Source organism: Grus americana, chromosome 21, assembly GCF_028858705.1.
Source record: "Grus americana isolate bGruAme1 chromosome 21, bGruAme1.mat, whole genome shotgun sequence".
Classification (NCBI taxonomy): Eukaryota; Metazoa; Chordata; class Aves; order Gruiformes; family Gruidae; genus Grus; species Grus americana.
In genome coordinates, this window is record NC_072872.1 from 3,884,788 (window position 1) to 3,905,790 (window position 21,003).

Consider the following 21,003-nt stretch of genomic DNA (forward strand, 5'->3'; position numbering starts at 1 on the left):
CTAATTGTCTTTTGCTTTAAGAAGTCCTCTGTTACTTTTTCTTCCTTCATTTGGGGTCTGTTTGTTTTATGGTGTTACTTCTGTAATGGTTCCTATCTTACATCTCTTCCATGTTGTTCAGCACCATTCCTACAGGAGCTTCCTGGGCTTGACATGTCTGATGCAGATTTCCACCCGAACAGAAGACTTCATTATTGATGCACTGGAATTGCGCAGTGACATGAACATTCTCAACGAGACCTTCACAGACCCTGCGATTGTGAAGGTCAGCTGCCAAATTCACCAGTTCACCACCAGAATTCATTGTTGTTGTTGTTATTGTTGTTGTTATCATTATTATTATTATTATTGTCCCTTAGTTTAAGCTTTATTGTAGTTAAGAGCACACTGTGTGCTCTGTCTTGGTCACTTGGCTCTGCTTTCATTGTAATTTGTTCGTGTGCCCATTTCCTTGATGAAAGTGGGGAGTTACTTGCCAAGTCCACTCATTTAGTAGTTCTGTATTTAACAGTGAAGGACAGAGAGAAAAGAAATCTGGTCCTAGACACATGAATGTGAAACCACAGAACTGCCAGCCTGGAGTAGAAATGTTCTTCATGTCATTCTCAATTTGTTTTGCTTTTCAAGGTCCTTCATGGTGCCGATTCAGATGTGGAATGGCTGCAAAAAGACTTTGGTCTGTACTTGGTGAACGTGTTTGATACTCACCAAGCTGCTCGTCTCCTCAATCTTGGCAGACATTCTTTGGACCACTTGCTAAAGCTGTATTGCAATGTAGATGCTGACAAGCAGTACCAGCTGGCTGACTGGAGGATACGGTAAAAACTGACCCCTTAAATGGGCTAGAGCTGCAAGGTAGCACTTATCCTTGTTTGTATTGTTAGAGCAGGAGCATGTTTCTAGTTGCAAGCCCCATAGTTGTAGGTTGGTCTCAAAGTGAACGAGCACAGCGTTTACTTGCTGTGCTTTAAGTTCTTTTATGACTGTTATGTTTTCCCACATTTCTTTAGAAAATGTGTTCTTTTGGGAAGATCGGGGAGGATTAAGTAATGGAAAGCTCCTGGAAGCTCAGTTTTTAGGAACAGTGCTTAACCACAGCAGTATTATGGAGAAAGTCAGTATTTGCTCCTCTAGAGCCCCCACAAAAACATTGTCACCCACGCTAAGTAGAGTGTGCTGTTGGAGCAATGAGCTTGGCTATGCAGATGGACCCTGCACACCACAGAGATCCCAGGCCTACTTTTTGTAGGCTCTGCAGGGAGAGAAGAGTTATGACAAACACCATAGCAAGCAGTTCTGCCATCTCGCTTAGCCACACGGCAATCCTGCTGTCCGGCATGTGAGCAAGATGCCATCTGAATTGGAGAGTGCACAGCATGTTACTGCAGTTGGCCAACAAATCCTTCAGTAAGGACACAGAAGAATTTCCATATTAGTTCTTGGTGTGTTTTACGTGCAGTTTACCCTAATATGCCTTGCAAGAGGGAAATGACAGCTTAGTGGGGCGACTGAAATATATTAGTGTAATTTTGGCTCTTTTTCTAGCCCTTTGCCAGAAGAAATGATTCAGTATGCCCGTGATGACACTCACTACTTGCTCTACATCTATGATAAAGTGAGGGAGGCACTGTGGGAGAGAGGGAATGAGCAGCCCACTCAGTTGCAGGTTGTGTGGCACCGCAGCAAGGACATCTGCCTGAAGGTAAAGCTTCACCTGGTTGGATTACCTGAATCAGAGTATGGGCTTAGCAGGACAGAAAGTCCTTTGCCTATTCTACGTCTAGGATTTTTTTTCCTCTGCGTGTGTCTGAAAACAGCTGTGTAAACTCTGACTCAGTTGTGTGCAGGCACTTGTTTCTCTAGCTAAAATCCTTAGATTCAGATGCCTTCTTCCTGTTTTCTGAATGCTAGCACTCCTTGGCCGCTCGATGCTTTCGGGTGTGTCTTTCCCAAGAGCGGGGTTACGTTTCCAGTTCTACTGGACATTCCTTGTCTAATGTAGTAAAAGTGTGAAGATACTGTATGTCTAAAGCTGCTCCTGGAGTTGGTGAAGGTGGTTTTCCCCTAAAAATAGATGAGATTCATGTTTTTCAGGGATAGGCTCCTACCAATAGTTTAGGGTAAAAACTCCAAGGCACATTGTATCTGAGTTTATTCAGTTCCCTGTATGTGTGTGAGATTGTCTCGGTGAAGCAAAGCAAACTAGAAAGCACAAATCTGATACTGATCACGAGCGTTTCTTTTTTCCTGTCCAGAAATACATCAAGCCCCTCTTTTCAGATGAATCCTACCTTGAGCTCTACAGGAGGCAGAAGAAACATCTCGACACACAGCAGCTAGCGGCATTTAGGTTACTGTTTGCATGGAGAGACAAGATTGCACGTCAAGAGGATGAGAGTACAGGGTAGGAAGTCTTTTGTTACAAACACTGGCTTAATAGTCTCTTGGATTGTGCCCCTCTGCTCCTCGCCAAGGTGGATCCACTTTGTTACCTATAGAAATTGGTGTCCTACCTCGGGCTGCTTTTTACACAGAAGTCCTGTTATGTTAGCAGTAAATTTTTACAGGTATCCAGATCAGCCCTATTTAAATTCTTTTTAACTGATTTCATCTTTTCAGACCTTGTAATTGGGGCAGACTTGTGCACTTTGAAGGTATTTTTAAGAGTTTTTAACATTCTGTTACATTCACACTGCCTCTTTGTGTTGTAGATACGTGCTACCAAATCATATGCTATTGAAGATAGCAGAGGAACTGCCCAAGTAAGTTTTGTTCACCCTTGAGGAGTCTCATTTGATTTTAATACCCAGGAAAGTCGTTTGCTAGTGTGCAATTACTTCCGCAGTTGGTCCTATCAATACTGCTTTTCTCTATAGTTCTTCAGTTTGGAAGAGAAATAAATAGCAACATTCCTTCAGAAGCCTCCAGACTTCTGGGATACATCTCTCTGATTTTATTCCACTAACAAAACACATTCCTTTGCATTGCTATATGTCACATGTCCCTCCTGAGATTCCTGCAGTATTACAGAGCAAGAGAGGGATGAGTTCCCCCCTAACATTTATTTGGGGTTTTTTTCCTAAAGAGATTGGGGGTGGGAGTAAGGGACGGATCCCTTAAAACGCCCAATTTATACAACATTTTCCTCAAACAGTTGGCACTCATTATCTAATATCCATACTTGAAAATAATAAAAATGCAACTTTAAATGCAAGTCCACTGCTGGGCTCAACTTCCATAGATGAATATTGAACAAGGAACGAAATGAATACGGGGACAGACAGACCGACCACAGAAAAGATAAGTGAGAGGAGAACTGAGTTAATGGTTTCTCCTTATCTGCACAAACCTGGTACAGAAGAATTTTTTCATCACAGAGAATAAACTCGGACAGATTAATCTGACTTGTCTTATTCCGTCACAGTCAGGACCGTGGTTATATCTGGTTGCACGTCCTTTGAATACAAATGCCTGACATCTTGGCCATAAATATAGCACACTGAATTCTTCTCATCTCTCTTTAGAGAACCCCAGGGCATCATTGCTTGCTGTAATCCAGTCCCACCACTAGTTTGCCAGCAGATTAATGAATTGCATCTTCTCATTCAGCAGGCCCGGGAGATGCCTCTTCTCAAGGTAGGAGTAGCTTGTACCACACAAGAGACTCATCGCTTGCTTTCCATAAGCCAGGGACTGGAGCTAAATGGTGACCTATGATGATGTGTATGCCAAAGTTTGCTTTTTGAACACTCTGAATATAGTGTTCTGTAGTAGAGCACAAAGATATATTGCATCTTCTTGCGTGTCTATTGTCTGCTGAGTACTGGCTTACACACAGTGTAGTTTCCTGGAGAACTAGAGCAGTGAAAGAAGACACTACTTGAACAGGGTGCAGTTGTTTGTCTTACATTGTACATCATGTTTGCCTGTGTGAGGAAGAACCGGACCTTGTGGAATTTGTTGGCCATGTAAATGGATTCATAAATCTTTTACAGCTACGCTGGAGCAAAAAAAACCTCCTAGGGTAAAAGGTTCATTACTTAAAATATATCATCAGCATGTTAATACTAATACAGTCTTCCTCTAGTGAAACAAAACCCATTTGTGAGCATGAAGGTGTCCTTTCTGTGTGAGGTGTTTAATGTATCCATATGCAAACACTGTGGGAGAAGAAGAAGGAACGTAATTTTATTAACCTACCGGCTTGTAATAAATGTGTTGAAAACATTGATAAGGAGGCCAGCCTAGAAGAAATAAGGCAGGTGCATGTAAGTGACTTATCTTTCTCTCCCATTCTAGTCGGAGACTGCTGTGACAGTCAAGAAGAGAGCACCTCCAGTCAACCCTGAGGTACCGTTTGCATAATATTTGTTACCTAATCTATTAAGCCTTAAACTCAGAAACAAATGCAGCAAAATGCTAGGTTCTAGGAAATTGTTTATTCTCATCCATTTTACAGTTGTCTCTGCTTTAGGGTAATGTTACTTTTCTGTGCTCAACTCATAACATTGCCAGCTGTAAATGGGCATTTTACAAACCACCATAGTAGCAGCACTTAAGGCTCCATCAGCAAATGCTCCAGCTGCTGGACAGTTTCATGTCTGTTAGTCTGTATTGACTGATTTGTAAGAAGGAAGGTTTCAGATGAGTTTCTAAGGCTGACTCATTTACTTGCCTTATGCATACGAAGTAAAGCATCTCCATTAGCCAGGGGGTGTTTGCACAGATATCCTTTTGATGCCAGATGCAATATGCTCTGGCAGGTGAACTATATTAAGAATATTCAGTCTCTGAATTCCACTCTTATTTGAATTTTCATTAATGTGTCTCTGCAATATGTGAAAACATACACAGATCATAGTCTATTAATGGTGGTTTTAATTTGAATCTCTCTGCAGAAGCTGGAGAATACTTTCTTTGGACCACATGACAGTTCCCGGATTCCTGTGGATGATTTTCGGAACAACTCAGCCTTGGGTAATTTGGACTTAACCTAAAAACCATACTAATAATGACATGATGTGGCTTTGATATGGGGAAAGAAGCAGCCCTGAAGAAACTTTCAGTGAAATCTCATTACACAAAAGAGCAGTAAAATATACAAGTATCTAATAAAAATTTTGTCTCCTTTTCATGTAGAGCCCGCATCAATTTTGGAACATGGTTGTCTCTTTTCAGACAGTGAGGAGACAATGAATATTCAGCATGTTCAGCCAGAGTCAACATGTCTTGTTGCTACAGCCACTGTCAGCATATTCAGTGTAAGCAACATGTTTGTGATAGTGTCAGTATTTAACTATTAGAAAACATGCTTAATAATTTGATAAAACTGTGTGAAAGTGTTGCAAGAAATAGTGAAGTGGGACATGCATGAAAATGGTACTGGCTTCCAGTCAAGTATATGTCATAACCAAGACAACGAGGTTAGGAGGCCAGCAGGTTAATTACATCTGTGGAGGGTTACTGCCATCACTGGAGTTTCAGATAAAGTGAGAAATATCATGCGTGGAATGGCAGTAGCCAAAACCAAAAATTAATGTTAGTATTTCTTCTCTTTTTGTTTGTGTGTTTTAGGAACGTGATGAAGATGAAGGAAAGAAGGCCTTAACCTCTGCACAGCAGAAAGCCCAGCGTATTATGGAGTCCTTTGAAAATCCATTTCGAATGGTAAAAGCTCCCAATACATACTTGTAGTGGGACTCACAAACTACCTAGTGCAGAGGATGCTCTGAGCTGTGATACAGCATCAGCTGCTGCTCTCTTACTGCAATTGAGAGAGTGTCCTCTTGCAAAGCACGCACGTGTGAACTTGTTTTCAAAACACATTGAAATGCCTCTTAGATATCTGTCTTTCTACATAGTAAACAGACCTCTCGCTGTTTTGGGTTTTTTTAATCAAGTTTGAGGGGGTTTTTAATTTGCATCACATTTTCATCTTTACTTTCTAGCTAGAGTTAGTGAGCTGATTTTACTCTTCTAATGAATCAGAAGAACAATAGAATACTTTCTTATAGATTTGGAGTGGCAAATTACGAGAAATAATATCAAACCAACTTTTTCTGGTGTGTAGTTTGGAGTTGGTTTTTCTTTTTGTTTGGTTTTCCTTTAACATTTTTCTTGGCCATAGCTGTGGTAATTACTCTTTTTCCAAAAGGTGATCTATCTGTACAATGTTTCTTAAATACAAACTTTTTGATTCGAAACATTTTAAGTAGCATTTTAGCAATGAGCTAAATGTCATGTGCTACGTTTAAAGCAAAATGGTTTTTTCCTCTCTACAGTACCTACCTTCAGAACAGAATCCTGCATATGTCTCACAATCTGCAAAGTTTGACCCGTCATCAAAAATTTATGAAGTAAGACTCATGCTAAAATTTCCTGCCAAGTAGTACAAAAGAAACAAATAAGTAGATTATTTTCCTTTGGGAACCCCAGCAATAGGATTTTTTTTTTTTTGTCTTTGAATTCTCCTTAGAGAAAGAATCTTAAGTTTTGAGAAACTTGACAGTTTTCTGCGTCTGTAGTTCATTGTTTCTGTAGCATTTGTATCCTTAGAAGAACCAGGGATTGGAGACTTTCCACTGTATGTTCCCTGTCTGTCAAAGCTGCAAACTGCTGCTGAAGCCTGTATCTGCCGTTGTTCTCATGGCTTGTTTGTAGCTCAGAACTTTTAAAGCACATGGTTTTACTTTACCTGCTGCAGCAGATCTTAATCTCTTTTACAATCCAATTTGATCTTTTGTACTCTTAATGAAGACCAGCATGTGGTAGCAAGTTTATAAACTCCTTTTTGCCATAAAACTTCAAAGAAAGTGATCCCAGGTAATTTTTTTCATTGCAGATCAGCAATCGATGGAAATTAATGACTCAGACAAAAGTACAGAAGGAGTCCAAGAATGAAACTAAAAAGAAAGCAGCCCAACAGTCAGGTACAGCCATTCTTCCCTTCCCCAATGCACACAGCTTGTTTCCCAGTTACAAGAAAACCTTAGATGATGGATGTCCTGATGGATAAGATAGTTTGACAAAGATTGTACTCTGTTTGGTTTGAGACTTGCTACCACCTGGTTTGCTTGCCTATTCCAGGCTCCTTGGTAACTTACTCCTGCTTTTTACAGTAATGCTGCTTTGTTTCCATAGCTGCTCGTTACCAGGCACAGAAGCTGTATAAAAAGGCAACAGAAACTATTGCGTCTGTTCGTCAGCAAGCTGTGGTATGTCATTTATTTCCCTACTTTCAGCCTTTGCCCCTTTTGACCTTTGTAACATAGTTCAGAATGAAACTCTGAGCCCTATAATTCTGAAATACCTGAATGACAGTCTTTTGATAACAGTCTTTCTGTGGTTCTGCCTTGTGTGTAGCAACAGGCCGCTAGTAACTGTGCTGTGCGCGTCCTCGCATCCCTCCATATCTTCAGTAGGGAATGTTTTCCACTGCTGCACCTCTCTGCTCCTCACTTAGTTTCCCCCAAATATGCCTGTGGGGCCACAGCAGATCTCAGCCTTCAGTATCCTGTGAAATGACAACTTGGCTTTTCATCCGAGAAGTCCCTGCTGTGAGGGGGGGCGTGGAGGGGAAAGCCATTTAGGCCCAAAGAAGACGACAGTGTTTTCTCCCTGCGCTATTCTTGCCACAGGCAATAGCTGCCACTGGGGCCTAGGTCCATTGGGCAGTTCATCTGTATGCTGGTGTTCATGCCTGCACAGAGATGCTTCATTCTCCTCTCCTGAACTTGTCCTTGTTTCTATTCTGTGGGTTGCTTTCACAGCAGGAACAAGCTAACAAGAAGAGGGAGAGAGTCATGAGTGAAACGGGAGCAGAGTTGCCAAAACAAGAGAAGAAACGGCCAAAACCCTCCCAGCAACCAGAGGAGCTGGAAGCACCGAAGCAGTTTACCCCCTTTGATTATAGCAAGTCCAACTTCAAAGTGTTTGCGGGTAAGATCTGGATCTCTTGCTAGAGTGCTGCAGGCTGTGGAAAAATGTTGCCAGCTGAGCCCTGAGAAGGCTGTGTGTGAATGTAGGTGCCAAGGCAGTACAAACTGTTATAATGCACTTACAGTAGGGAAATACTAAAAAGAAATTAACTTGGGGAATGTACAGTTTAGTATCCTGTTTCTGATTTGGAAACAAAATCCTGAAACGGTTGGCCAAGGGGATTGTGGATTCATATTTTGCTGCTTTTCTCTGTAGAGAAAGTCATCTGTTTAACTGGACCCCAGGATCTAGGAGGCAAAGGAGATTTGACTCCTTTTGTAACATGTACTGAAAAGCATCTCAACAGAGACTGTTGTGGTTTTTATTGTCAGAGGGGCACTGTGGAATGTACTGTTCTTTCTGGAAAATTTTAGTGACAGCTTCTCTCCTCTCTCCCTTAGGAAGCAGCAAATCGAAGCAGTCACCACAATTTGATCCTGCCAAGCAAGCTTACGCAGGCAAGGTACAGACATGCTGTAAAAGAAGGAACAGAAATGTTGATGGTAGTATGTACCCAGCTGGGGACTCGCTGGGAAAGATAGATGATTTTTTTTCTGCAGAATGTTCCCTAACAGCACTTGATAGTGAAGCGCAGCTTCCAGTCATGAGCTGTTACTTTGTATTATAGCCTCTTCCCATTCCGGAAGAGCTTTTTTGGGGCCCCTCAGAGTCTCTTGTTATTTCCCACCTCTTCATACACCCATACATCACAGGCGCAACACTTAGACCACAGCACAATGTCACAAATTCCCAATGGCAAATTCAAGGCACTCTCAAAAATCTCGCAGTCAGTCCAGTTATTCCAGGCTGCGGCAGGTTTGCGTGTTGCCCATGTTCACCACCACATGCTGTCATTAGGAAAACAGTCTCGGCTCAGAGAATTTTTACTTAAATTATTGCTGATTGAGAGAATGAAGAGAAGAAAGAAAACATTACCAATCAAACACATACTTGGGGAAACCTGTGACCAGCACAGGGCAGTTCCTGTGTTGTCATTGTCCCCCAGTCCCGGGTTACCTAAAACCCTGCATGTATACCCTGCATAGCACTCACACGTGGAGCATTTGGGTGCTGGTGCGTGATGTCACATGAGTGGGGATTAAGGCATGAAGTAATAAGGTGTCTATGTGTGAACTCAGTGGGCGCTCAAACTCATTTCTTGCATTTCAGCCTCTTTCCTGTGCATGCTGCCTTCCTGGGTGTTTAACTGGAGGGCAAAAGGTACCAGGGGGCATCTTAGATATTCATTAAAAATTGTATTTTGGAAGCCGAACAAGTTTATGCCCAGTAGTGTAGTAAAGAGTTTCCTGTGCAATCCCTTTTCTGTGTCAGTTGAAACTTGTTTCAGGAGAGAAAAAGAAACCGATTGGTGAATTTGGGACAACCTGTACAGATCTTTCTGTCTAGATGGGTAAGATTTGTTGTCAGTGTGGTGTTGTGCCTCACGTGTCAAGGTTAGACCAGTAGAACAGCACTCAGTCAGATGCATTCAGCACATATGCATGTAAAGTCCTAAAACATAAAGCTGACAGTGTAAATGAGCAGGTTCCTTGAAGTTGGAGGGACCTGAGAGCATCTGAATCTCATGGAATACACTCTATTTGGCAGGTACCTCACTGTGGTGGTGACGATGTTTGTTTTGTTTTCTTTTCTTCTGTGCAGAAATTTGCTGGAGCTAACAAACTGCACCAATCTGGAAACCGAAGCATGTCCTACCTGGCGGGGAAAGCTGATCGGTTTGTTGTCATCTGCTCTCATCTCGGTGGTGGGGTGTCCACACCTGTCCCCTGGAGCTATGGGCAAAGCACAGTTAATGTCCTCTGTTACTGTGGGAGCTTAAGCACATGTTTAATGGGAGGAGGTTGCGTAACAACTACTCACCTTCTTGACGTCAGTTTAAAGGAAAAAAGAAAAGGAAAAAAAAAAGCTTAGTCAGGATTAACGCAATCAAAGACAATTTTGGGTGGAAAGTTTGAAATGCTGAGGTAAAAGTTTGTGTAAAAGACGTGGGAGTGGCTTGCTTTGGCCACAAAGATAGGTAGAGGTGGGGAGAACGTTTGCCTAGCTTGGGAGGAGGATAAATAACAGTGCTGCCAAATCTTGAACAGTCTTGTTCTGAATAGGTGCTTAATGAGTAGCTCATCAGGCTTAATCCACGTGTATTATTTAGTCATAAAAGAGCAACACTCCATAAGGGCAGCATCTGAGGGAGAGAGGTTCTGTCTGCATCATCACCCTTTCTCAGTAGAATTGTTGTAACCTATCAAAGGTTTTCAATCCTGAGTGAATTTAGAGCAAGAGTTAGTCTTTCTGTAACTGTCTTTTCGCAGGGGTTCCAGGCACCACTGGCCAAAGAGATAGTCCTCGTCACAGGACCTGCAGGAGTTGCTGCTGAACGAAACAATAGTCAGAAGTGTTGTCACCAAGAGAAGGCAAATACCAGTCATTGAGCAGTTTTTGTACAGAAATGTTTTTAAGCTCATTAAAACCCTTTTTTTCCGAAAGGAAAAACATCTTCACTGATTTAACTTTTATTATGTTTACATTGGGGTTTTTCTAATTATACTCACAATGTTCCTTTGTTTCCAATTCTGAAAGTTTATCCTGTATCCTCAAACACAGGCTAAACTTGTCATTTCTTGGAGTTGCTTGATGTCCAGAACCAGCATGTCGGTGGAGTATGAGAGGAACCTCTTGGCATCTCCAAAGCCAGCACGAAAAGAATAGAGGGATTCAGTAGATGTGACTCAAACCCCAGCAGTCCAGAGGAGGAAATAAGGCCAGACTGTTGTTTAGGTTAGACGCTGCTTACAGATTTGGAACCACACAGCTCATGTCTTACAGGACAAGGTAATATGAAAAATGAGCGTGTTTACATGGCAGTGTTTGTGTATTTTTAAGCAAAGATACTAAGGGAAAAAAAGAGTTAGGGTACTTTTTGGTTCAGATACCAGTGGTTTCACCATAAAGTTGGAAAGTTTTTCACCGTAAAGTTACAGAGTGAAAGCAATAGCATTAGATAGGAGGTGAAAACAGGTGCAGTATTGGGTTGGGGAAAGCCAGTGAGGTTCTGGGCTGCAACTGAATCTCAGTACAGCGATACTAACATTTCATAGTTTTAAATACCCACATTGAGTTAGCCTGAAGTCTTTGTAGAAAGAGTAGCAGCCCATAATTTGCTGGATGGCAGAGCTTATTCTAAATGCTGACAGCTGAAGGCTGGTAAAAAGGCTGCTGTGAAAGAGGTAAGCAACTTAAGTCAGGAGTACTGGAGGGTCGGGCTGATGGCTTTGCTTGGAGCCACATTAAATCAGTGGCGAGCTGCTTCCTGGATTACTGGCCGCTGACCAGTGGATCTTGCTGCCTTTCCTATAGGCCCTGTCTTTACTCTGTGATTCCCTTTTCTCACTAAGGATTTTCCATTTCATGCTCACCTGTTTGGGCAATGACGGAATTTACTTCTCTGGCTGTTGGGCTAGGGGCAAGGACTGAGTGGGCAGTCGTAAAAACTTCCCTCTCCGTTCCCAACCCCAGGGCTTTATTTTACAAAGACTGTGAGGAGGTTTGGGCTTTCCTTAGTTTTCAATCTTTTCCTGTATTTCTGGGAAGTAGGGAGTGGAAGGAACAGAGGAGGGTTTTAATTCCTTAGGTATTTTAGTATGAACAGTGCCAACCAAGAAGCATTGTAACAGTAGAACAGAGTCCCTTTCTGCTCATAAAAATCCGCTTGCATGGCTGAATGCTGGAGAACGTTTTTTGAAAAGAGGCGGTTAAATAGTGATTGTCTCTAAGTGCATTTGCAGGGGCTGCCAGTTCCCCTTCCTGTCAGCTTTACCACTTCTGATAGTTCCATAATTCAAAAACAAGTAACTCTTACCAAAAGCCCATTGGCTGCAGAGAGATTAAAATTTCTGTCGTGTAAGTCCTCTACTTAAAATTCCCCGCAAGGTGACGTTTCAAGGATTATTTTAATTTTAGTCTTTTTCTGGTTTCCCTTTATGGCTTACCACTCTGGGTTTTAAAAATGCCTTTAATGGCAGTGACTAGGAAATCCATGCACGCTTTATTCACCTGGTTACACCTGTGAGTGGGATGGAGTTGTAGCACTGGAATCCCACGCTCTGAGACGGTTTTGCGCTCACGCTGCAGTTGTTCGGGATCTTTGGGTAACCCGGTTGGAGAACCACTCCTGGCGTAACCTTGGTGCGTTTCTCCCGTAGTCCGCGTGTTGTAACCGCACGAGCACCAGTGAGGAAGCTGCTTTCACAGCGGCTAACCCCGAAACATCCCGAGGAGACTTCCCTCCCCCCCAAACTGTTAGTCACTCGGGTTATGCAGGCGGCGGAGCTCTACCGAGCGCTCGGGCAGCGCCTCGCCTTCCGCCCGCGCCGGTGCCTTTGTGGCGCGGAGGGGCCGGCGGGGCGAGGGGAGCTGGCCCGGCCCGGCCCAGGCGGGGCGCGGAGGGACGGCGGGCCGAGCCGCGGGGGGGGGGGGGGGGACGCGCCCTTTCCCCGCCGGGGCGGGGGCGGCTCCGGCTGCGGCTCCGCTCCGGGCGCGCCGCCCCACGTGGCCCCGGGGCGCCGGCCGTCCTACCCTGCTGGCGCCTGCGTCACCGCCGCCTTGGGCCAATGGGGACGCGGCGGCGCGGGGCCCGCCAATGGGGACGCGGCGGCGCACGCTGGCGGTCGGGGGCGGGGCGGCGCGTGGGCCCCTCTGCTCGGCTCGCGCGCCGGCGGGGTCAGGCGGTGGCGGCGCGCAGGTGCCCGGCGGCGGCTGCGGGGCGGCGGGGGCGGCCGGGCCGGGATGGAGCGCGGCGCGGCGGCGCTGATCCGCGAGGGCTGGTTCCGCGAGACGTGCCGGCTGTGGCCGGGACAGGCCATGTCGCTGCAGGTGGAGGAGCTCCTGCACCACCAGCGCTCCCGCTACCAGGAGATACTCGTCTTCCGCAGGTGCAGGGCGGCCCGGGGCGGGGGCGGGTGGAGCGGCGGCGCTGAGCGCCATGCGGCGGGGCCTGGCGGCGCTGGGAGGGAGCGGGGAAGCGCGGCCTCGGGGCCCCGGGCCCGGGCCGGCTCCAACCCCGCTTCCCCCGCTCTGCCCAGCACCACCTACGGCAACGTCCTGGTCCTGGACGGGGTGATCCAGTGCACGGAGCGGGACGAGTTCTCCTACCAGGAAATGATCGCCAACCTGCCGCTCTGCAGCCACCCCGACCCCCGCAAAGTGAGTCGTCCCCCGGCCCCCTCCGCGCGGGGTCTCCCCAGCCGGGGCCTGCGAGCCGGCCCCGGGGCCCGCACAGCGGCCCCCGTCCCTCCCAGCCGGCCCCTTCGGGGGCTGCCGCGGCGAGAGGCTGGCGTGGGCCGTCGCTTCTGATGCACCCTATGCCCGGCGCTTGACAGAACGTCGCAGGCAGGCCCCTGCGGGCCCCCGGAGCGCATCTCCGAGCCCCCGGGGCAGGACGGGCCCGGACGGCTGCTGGGTTTCAAGCCGTCCTCTTTAGGCCGCGCTGTGGAAGTTGCCCCCCGTGAGCCGACCCCGCTGATGGCCGGTTTTCTGCCCTCTCCTCTCCCAGGTGCTGATCATCGGTGGCGGCGACGGGGGAGTGCTGCGAGAGGTGGTGAAACACCCGACCGTGGAGTCCGTGGTGCAGTGCGAAATCGATGAGGTGCGTTGGGGCTCCCGGCTGCGTGGAAGTGCTCCGGGGCTTCGGTCAGACGGGCGGGCTGCCCAGCAAAAACCAGCCCTGCTTCACAGCATCCACGGGAGCTGCTGCTTCACCTGCTGTCCCTTGTCAGCAGCGAGTGCGTTTGCTGCCGGTTCTGCTGGCATGACACTGACAGCGCCACCTCTTTGCCTTACGAGTCATCTACGTGGCAGCTGGCTGCCTCTTTCCTGTGATTTCTTTCACACACGTACGGTAGAGGCCCTTCCAGGCCAGCGTGGGCCAAGCGTGGGGTCTGGAGAAGGAGAGTTCTGGCTTGCTGAAGGTGCTGCTTTTCCCTCTTCCCCGCTGCAGAACAGGCTGCCGCTCCTGCCAGAGGAGGATGGTCACTTGGTTAAGCAGTCCCCTGTGACTGAAAGCAGGAAATAAGCAGGGGCGGGGGGTGTACGCGTTTCTGTAATAGATGGGCTGGTCCTCCTCCTCCTCTTGGTCAGTTTGTTCTGATGTTTTACTTTCTTAGAAAGTTTTGCTGTCTCCTCAAAGCAAGGCTGTGTTAGGGATAGGAAGCGCTGCTGTATGAGACTGTGTACTCTGTCTGCCAAGCTAAGTAGCCATATGTGCCTGGTTTTGAACAAGCACTGCCTGACACCAGCATATTTTTTTGTCTCTGCCAGCTGTGAGAAGCTGGTAGCGTTCAGTACAGTTACTGGGCCTAGGGCAGCGGCTGTCTAACCGTTTTAGAGAGAAAACTGTCTCTTATGGAGGAATTGATAGACCAACTGTAAAGCAGAGGTGGGGATATTTCTCATTTTGCATCCAGAAACCTGTTGGCATGGTTTTATTTAGGAAGGGAAAAAAAGAAGTCTTTAGTTGACATCACCTCTGCAAGTGATGTCCGCAGGGAAAAGGGCACAAAGCAGTCAGATCTGTAATCATATTCTCGTAGTTCCTCAGGGAGCTTTTGAAGCTCCAAGTTCTTGTTGAGTTTGGCAAGGACAGACCAACAGTGTCACTGAACCCTGAGGCCATAGGAGAGGGCTGCATGTAGCTCGTTGGCTGAAGATGCTGACAGCTCTTGAGGATCTAGCTAGCGAGTGGGATTTGTGCTGAAGGCATGGAAGGAAATGACTCATTGTGCTGTTCTTTCAGCTGCAGCTGTACAGTAGCCTGAGAAGTAGCTCCTTGTAGTGCCCACTGACCCGCTTGTGCTCTCTGTGTTGCAGGATGTGATCCAGGTATCTAAGAAATACCTCCCAGGGATGGCAGTGGGGTATTCCAGCGCTAAGCTGACCTTGCATGTGGGAGATGGTTTTGAGTTCATGAAACAAAATCAAGAAGCCTTTGATGTGATTATCACGGACTCGTCTGACCCCATGGGTAAGAATTCTGGCTATAAAAGGGTACTGCTTTCCACACTCCTCCTGTTCTCTTCTGCCTACCTCCTGGAAGTAATGCCAGCCTGCTCGGGCTCCTTTCAAGTGTAAAAAGACTGTCACTGACTTGGTTCTTTTGGTAGAGAAAGGGAAGGATGAATACCAGAAAATTGTATTAGCGAGGCTTCAAGCCAGCTGTCGCGTTTCTGTCCTCAAAATTCAACTCCAGCAGCTATTGCTTCTGGCAAAGAGTTGATCCTTGAGTCCAGTAATCCCATGGGGGATGCAGCACCACGCTGGCAAAGACAGCTTTGCACGTGTGCCTGCTAACGAAGCAGCAGCTCATGTGCTGCTGGTGTAGCTACCTAGCCTAAAGATGGCTGTAGTGAGCTTGCTGTGTTTCTGAAGGGAAAAACTGAGGAAGAGAGGGACCAAATGCAGTTATGGCGCCTCATTTTAGGGACTTAACGATGAGTGCTTGAGTCACCTTCGCTCTTGCTATAGTCATCGCAGAGAGAGGCATCTTTAAAAGGCAGTTTGGAGCAGGAGTTAAGTTTAAGAAATACTCACTGAAGCAAGAGGCAGCTGCTAGGACTTTCTTTGATAAAGGTCCTAGGTTTGCTATTGAGCAAAGCTACAATGCCAATGGTTCTGCTGTGCTAGGTGCAGGCTGGGGTTCACCCAGGGTCAAAACTTTTTGCTTCCAGATTATTGCCAACACTTGTGATCACTGAAAGGCCATTTGAAATGTCTCTTTTCCAGTGCAGTCCATGTGCAGCCTGGTCATTCAGCAAACTCTCAGAAGCCTACCATCTTAGTCTCCCTCTAGACATATTTCTTTACTCACTGTTCTCCCAGGTCCTGCAGAAAGCTTGTTCAAAGAATCCTACTACCAGCTGATGAAGACAGCCCTGCGAGAAGATGGGATTCTCTGCTGCCAAGGTAAGGATGCTGTCTGAGCAGAGGCTGATGCCAAATCGTTGCACGCAAAGTGTGCGGCACAAAGGCAACTCTCTTCTTGGGGCAAACGCCACACGGAGTGAAATCCATTTCAGCTCCCAGGTACAGGTTTTTGATCTGTATACGTCAACTCGTTAACTGCTGGACTGCGCTTAGTAAAATTGGCATAAGGGTCTTATCTTGCCTTTGAAACCACACAAGCTGTGCGGAGTAGAGCAGGTTTGGACTTGGAACCACTGTTAACCCGGCACAGGCCTGTGCAGAGAAGAGGGGCAGCTCTCACCTTGTATCCTGTCTTCCTTTCTCCCTGTAGGTGAGTGCCAGTGGCTGCACCTGGATCTCATTAAGGAGATGCGTCAGTTCTGCAAGTCTCTGTTCCCTGTTGTGGAATACGCCTATTGCACCATCCCCACATATCCCAGCGGGCAGATTGGCTTCATGCTCTGCAGCAAGAACCCGGTGAGTCTCAGGCATCTGAAGCGCCCTTTTCCACTCCTTGAAAGTGCCTGCAGAGCCTGCTCGGGCTGTGCCATACACAGCTGGAGCTGTGGCACTGAGCTCTCCCAGCTGTGGGGTCTCTACACTCATGCCGGGCCCTGGCCCTGCCAGCCCAGGGCCCCAGAGCTGCATTGCAGCTTGCTCAGCGCTGAATGAAGTGCAGAATTGACCAGTAATCTAACCGGTTGCCTTAGAAAAGGACATGGTTTTCTCTCTAGTACATCAAACTTGGAAGGGAGGAAGCTACTACCAATTTCCAGAGCCTGTTTAAGGCTTTGGTTTATCAATGCTGGCTGTTATAAAGTGGGTACCTGTTTGATAAGAATAAGCTTGCGACTGGTAATCTGCTCGTACAGAGGCCTCCAAGTGACAGTCGGTGTTAGGATGCAGGCTGGTAAATCCGTGTCAGACCACGGAGGTCTGCTCTCTTCCTAATCTGCTGCATTACAGCAAGCCTGTAACGCAACTGTCACGTTGGTTTAGAGAGCCAGCGGCACTTCTGCTGCTGTGTTTTATGTATGGGGGCACTGGCAGCATGCACAGTGCCTGACTTAACTCAGATGTGAATTCTGCTCTGAAGAGCAAAAGCCTCGCTGCTTGGATGCTCAGGTGCGATCTGACAGCTTCATCTGTCACATGGCTCACGTGCAGTCTGACCTCATACACTGACATCTGTGAATATGGCTAGTCACACGAGGTACAGAGTGTAAACTCCGGCCCTTGGGGCTGGAGCTGTGCAGAACTTTTGACCTCATACTAGAACAGAAAGTCATCTGTTTTCCTGCGAGTCGTCTTGGTTCTCTGCCATGAATCAGGATGCCTGTCACACAGCCTTTCACTCGTTACCCAAACGCTACAGAGCTACCTGGCTTCTCTATTGCAGAACACAAATTTCCGGGAGCCCGTGCAGCAGCTCTCACAGCAACAAGTAGAGGAGAGGAGTCTGAAATACTACAACTCTGACATTCATCGGGCAGCTTTCATTCTGCCAGAGTTTGCACGAAAGGTAAGCAAGACTGTGCTGCTATTCCTCCATCTTCGGCAGGAGTGGGAGTATACGGGACTGAGGATTTCCTGCAGCCGTAAAGGCTTCTGTGGGCAAGTCAGAGCAGGACAGTGTTTTATATGACATAGCAGAGTATGAGTCAGTCCGGGAAGACTGGAGTTCAGTTTGGAACTGTTCTTTGAGTTGATGTCCCTTGCCTTGATGGCAGATCACTCTTCCTTCACCTACCAAAACTAAGTCCAAGAGCGTGCAGAACTGGTGTTTCCCATTGGAAAGCTCAAAAAGTCTTAGATAAAATGTCGTTGTGGTTTCTAGCACAAACCAGAGGGTAAAGAAAGGATGCTGTAGTGTAGCTCAGTCTGCCTTCTTGAAGGATAGTCTGTAATTCTGCATCGTTCCGTCATCTCCTAACTGGGTTGCAACTGCAGATTCCAGAAAAAACCTCCTCATTGTGTCCTAGGGATGAATGCAAATGCCGTGGTTATGTTTCAGAGCCCTATTTCTGTTGATTTCTGGTAGAGCTGCAGCAGGTCCATCCTGACACTGTTTTTCTTTGGCTGACTCCAGGCCCTGAGCGACGTGTGAGACTGAGAAGCTGCTTCCTTCCTTCAAGTTGGACCCTGAGATCATCAGTGATGTGGTGGGGACCTTCCCAACAGACTGCAGATTTGCTCTCCACTGTGTGGGATTGTTTAACCCTTTGCCAGCCAACATTCCCTTTGATGATGTGTTAAAGATGATGGGGCATAAGCCAGATAAGACTATTGAAAAGGTCCAGTGACTTATTGCGTGAGGTCAAAACTGTTCTTTCCAGTGCTGGAAACGTAAGATGTCTTTTTCCTTTCTCTCCTCCCTGTGCCCACCTCCACCCCCTACAACTGACATGATATATTTATAACTGACACATATTTCTGTCTGGTGATCTTCTGAAACTTGGGAAGAGTCCAGAAGGGTCACTGACTCAGCCTTAAACACAGAGAGTGAGAGCTTTGTGCACAAACTTAGCTTGCTCTCTCCAAATAGGAGCTCCCTGCTGCTGAGACGTTTTGACTGGTAACGGGTCTGAGCCGTCATGTCCCACCGCCCTTCTGAGATACCTGCACTGTTCTGCAGCACAGTTGGAGAAGTCATGGTGCAAACTGTTGCCATTCACAATAGGTCTCCCTCCAACCCTGATGGAGTAGCAGTATTAAACACCAGCCAGGCAAGCTGGCAGCAAAGTCTTGTGGCTTTTTTTTTTTTTTTTTAAATCAGTTGGAAACAGAAGCGCTGAGGTACTAACAGGCTGACTCCTGTCTTTACCTCTGCCATCAGAGTGGTTCCAAAGAATGTTTACCAATATGGTGATAGGCGCTTTATATATATAAATATAAATATATATATATATAAAAAAGAAACCTTAGATCCATTGCCTGCTGTTAAGTACTGATGTTGGGGAGTCAGTTGTGCTGACAAATATCTCGGTCATGCTGAGATGCCTCAGGCCTGGGTATTTGCTAGTCCTTAGGAGGTATCGTTATTTCTAATGCTGCCCCCAGAATCCCCAGATGCCTAAGTTGTTTTTCATTGTACTCTGTTGTGAGATGGATCTGCCTCCACTTCTTTACTTTTGTTTTAAAGACTCCATACCACCGCTGTGCAGTGGGTATCTTCCCAGCACAACCACTGTGCGGTTGTCACTCCCTTGCAATCAATTAAACAGTCGGCTCTGGTTAAGGTGACATCAGTGTGGGTCGGTGTGCTTCTTTGGGGAGAGTGTGGGGGTGGAAAAAGCTATCCTGAAAGTTTGCTGTGATTGTCAGAAGACATCCGGGGCGCTCTGTAGCTGCTCTGACGTCCTCTCTCCCTTGCCTCTAGGGATGACAATTTATCATCAAAAATAAGCTTTGAAGAGTGATTCCGTTGCATGTTTTGGATTGTAACCTGACTGCTTAATAGCTCCAGCTTCTGTCAACCTCTATGCTGCAGAAGTCAGTACCTTCTATCCAAGTTATTCTCTAGTCCAAATGCTGCCTCTGGTACAGCTTCCCAAGCTGTCTTCTAGCTGCCCATCTGCCTGCTAGCATCACGTAATTCCTGTCCCAATTGCTGCACCATCCTCTTCTCTGAAAAAATTGCAGTTGCTTAGTGGCTCTGAGGGCCTGAACTCAAGCTGAACAGGCTGGGAACAGTCGCTAGGTGGCATCAGGAGAAGACAAAAACGCTCCTTCTGAGGGACACTTTTTGGCTTGATAACAGAAAACTAGAAGGAGCTCGGGGATGAGCTTTACCATAATTGTGACCCTACAAACAGCATAGGTGGTGCAGCCACTGTGTGCCTACAGCAAGGGACTTCTGTGGTGTTGGTACTGAACCTCCTGCTTTGTCCTCTTTCTGATGAGATTTACCACTTCTTTCCCAATGTCCTTTTCTACTACCAGTATCAGTACAGCTTCTTTGTAGTCCTAAGGGTTTGCAAAGCATTGCTAAGCTGCAGAGCTGTCTGGATGTCCTTTGTATTCTTGTGTTGAAGACTGCACCCATTCTGTCTCTTAATTGTCTGGGTAGCTGTCTCCTTTCTCCCAGAGCTACTGATTAGTTTGCGCTATTGAGGCATTTTTCATTGCTCAACCCTTGTATTTTTACTATAAAGAGCAGACCAGTAATGGAGGCTGGTTCTAGAGACCTGAGCCCCGTTCAGCCCTGACAGAAAACTACCTCTGGCACTTTCTCTCCCCTGGAATGGGAATCAAGACCAGGACTGTAGACCAGGAAGGCCTTAGAGCAGCTGCCAACTAGTAACAAGTTCAAGCCTTCCACCCACCCTTGGTGAGTACAACAATGCCCAGGAGGGAAAGAGCTTCCTCAAACCTGTTACTAGCCTCCACGCAGCTAATTATTCCTTCTGTTTCTCTGAGCTCTCTCCAAATTTGTAAGTTCAGTGAGTGGCCAGTGATGAGAGCAGGAAGACAAGGCTGTTTGCCATCCAAGCCGCACATACTCTGTTCACAAAGTCATTCTGAGTCACTCCAAATCACTGTTCTTTCCAGGCAGTTTAAAATACTTCAGTGCCTTGCAATAGAAGTCAGAGATTAGTGCTTGAATCAAGCACTCATTAACAGTGCTGCAAGAGTTTGTGCATCTATAGCTAGTTCCATGTGAGCAGCTCTGAGTGCTTCAGGGCTGTTAGAAGTCACCCCTGTGCTGAGAGCTGCCACAGGGTCCGCCTGCTGTATAAGCTGCTAGAACGGTATTTGGCATGGCAGTCACCTGTCAGGCAATTGTGTCTACAAATCGATTATCCCTTCCACAAACGTATGTCTGAGCTGTTACACTGCAGGATGCTGTGGCTGAGGACACTGGGGGCTGAGGAGAGACTGGCAACTGGGGTAATGCCCAACAGGAGAAAACTAATGGGGCCTCGTATAGAATTGAGCACTGAACGCTCAAAAGCAATCTGCAGCATCTCCAGGTGGGCAACTACAAGACTTGAGTAACCTTTTCGGAGCTTTAGCTGGCTTTTGCCCAACGCTAATCGAGCAAGGCTGTTC

The 21,003-nt window shown here is 46.8% G+C and overlaps 2 protein-coding genes across 4 annotated transcripts in view; both read left to right on the plus strand.

Moving 5' to 3' along the window:
- EXOSC10 (exosome component 10) overlaps nucleotides 1-21,003 on the plus strand; it is a 51,986-nt gene that overhangs the window by 4,662 nt on the left and 26,321 nt on the right. The window contains exons 9-25 of one of the 3 annotated variants that reach the window (XR_008580077.1): nucleotides 122-265; nucleotides 628-818; nucleotides 1,546-1,702; nucleotides 2,256-2,404; nucleotides 2,712-2,762; nucleotides 3,525-3,636; nucleotides 4,300-4,350; nucleotides 4,899-4,977; nucleotides 5,140-5,261; nucleotides 5,575-5,667; nucleotides 6,282-6,356; nucleotides 6,842-6,929; nucleotides 7,141-7,214; nucleotides 7,770-7,938; nucleotides 8,379-8,440; nucleotides 9,640-9,713; nucleotides 10,308-10,411. Coding sequence is in view for 2 of the 3 variants with exons in the window: in XM_054849305.1 (XP_054705280.1) it covers nucleotides 122-265; nucleotides 628-818; nucleotides 1,546-1,702; nucleotides 2,256-2,404; nucleotides 2,712-2,762; nucleotides 3,525-3,636; nucleotides 4,300-4,350; nucleotides 4,899-4,977; nucleotides 5,140-5,261; nucleotides 5,575-5,667; nucleotides 6,282-6,356; nucleotides 6,842-6,929; nucleotides 7,141-7,214; nucleotides 7,770-7,938; nucleotides 8,379-8,440; nucleotides 9,640-9,713; nucleotides 10,308-10,338 (1,722 nt within the window). In the remaining variant the exon portion in view is untranslated. Of the gene's footprint in view, nucleotides 1-121; nucleotides 266-627; nucleotides 819-1,545; nucleotides 1,703-2,255; nucleotides 2,405-2,711; nucleotides 2,763-3,524; nucleotides 3,637-4,299; nucleotides 4,351-4,898; nucleotides 4,978-5,139; nucleotides 5,262-5,574; nucleotides 5,668-6,281; nucleotides 6,357-6,841; nucleotides 6,930-7,140; nucleotides 7,215-7,769; nucleotides 7,939-8,378; nucleotides 8,441-9,639; nucleotides 9,714-10,307; nucleotides 10,497-21,003 lie in introns of those variants that run through there. The other 2 variants (XM_054849305.1, XM_054849306.1) reach the window with 2 other exon arrangements.
- On the plus strand, nucleotides 12,695-19,194 carry SRM (spermidine synthase). Its single transcript, XM_054849309.1, has 8 exons — nucleotides 12,695-12,926; nucleotides 13,077-13,197; nucleotides 13,547-13,639; nucleotides 14,860-15,013; nucleotides 15,868-15,951; nucleotides 16,283-16,428; nucleotides 17,351-17,473; nucleotides 18,041-19,194. Exons 1-8 carry the CDS (start codon nucleotides 12,781-12,783, stop codon nucleotides 18,056-18,058), a joined length of 885 nt encoding a protein of 294 aa, XP_054705284.1. The 5' UTR covers nucleotides 12,695-12,780; the 3' UTR covers nucleotides 18,059-19,194.

What these genes read in the sequence shown, in the direction of transcription:
- SRM (XM_054849309.1), top strand. Translation starts at nt 12,781, where the DNA reads ATGGAGCGCGGCGCGGCGGCGCTGATCCGCGAGGGCTGGTTCCGCGAG. An exon ending in GAGATACTCGTCTTCCGCAG is followed by an intron (nt 12,927 to 13,076) that starts GTGCAGGGCGGC and finishes CGCTCTGCCCAG; the next exon opens with CACCACCTACGGCAACGTCC. An exon ending in GCCACCCCGACCCCCGCAAA is followed by an intron (nt 13,198 to 13,546) that starts GTGAGTCGTCCC and finishes CTCCTCTCCCAG; the next exon opens with GTGCTGATCATCGGTGGCGG.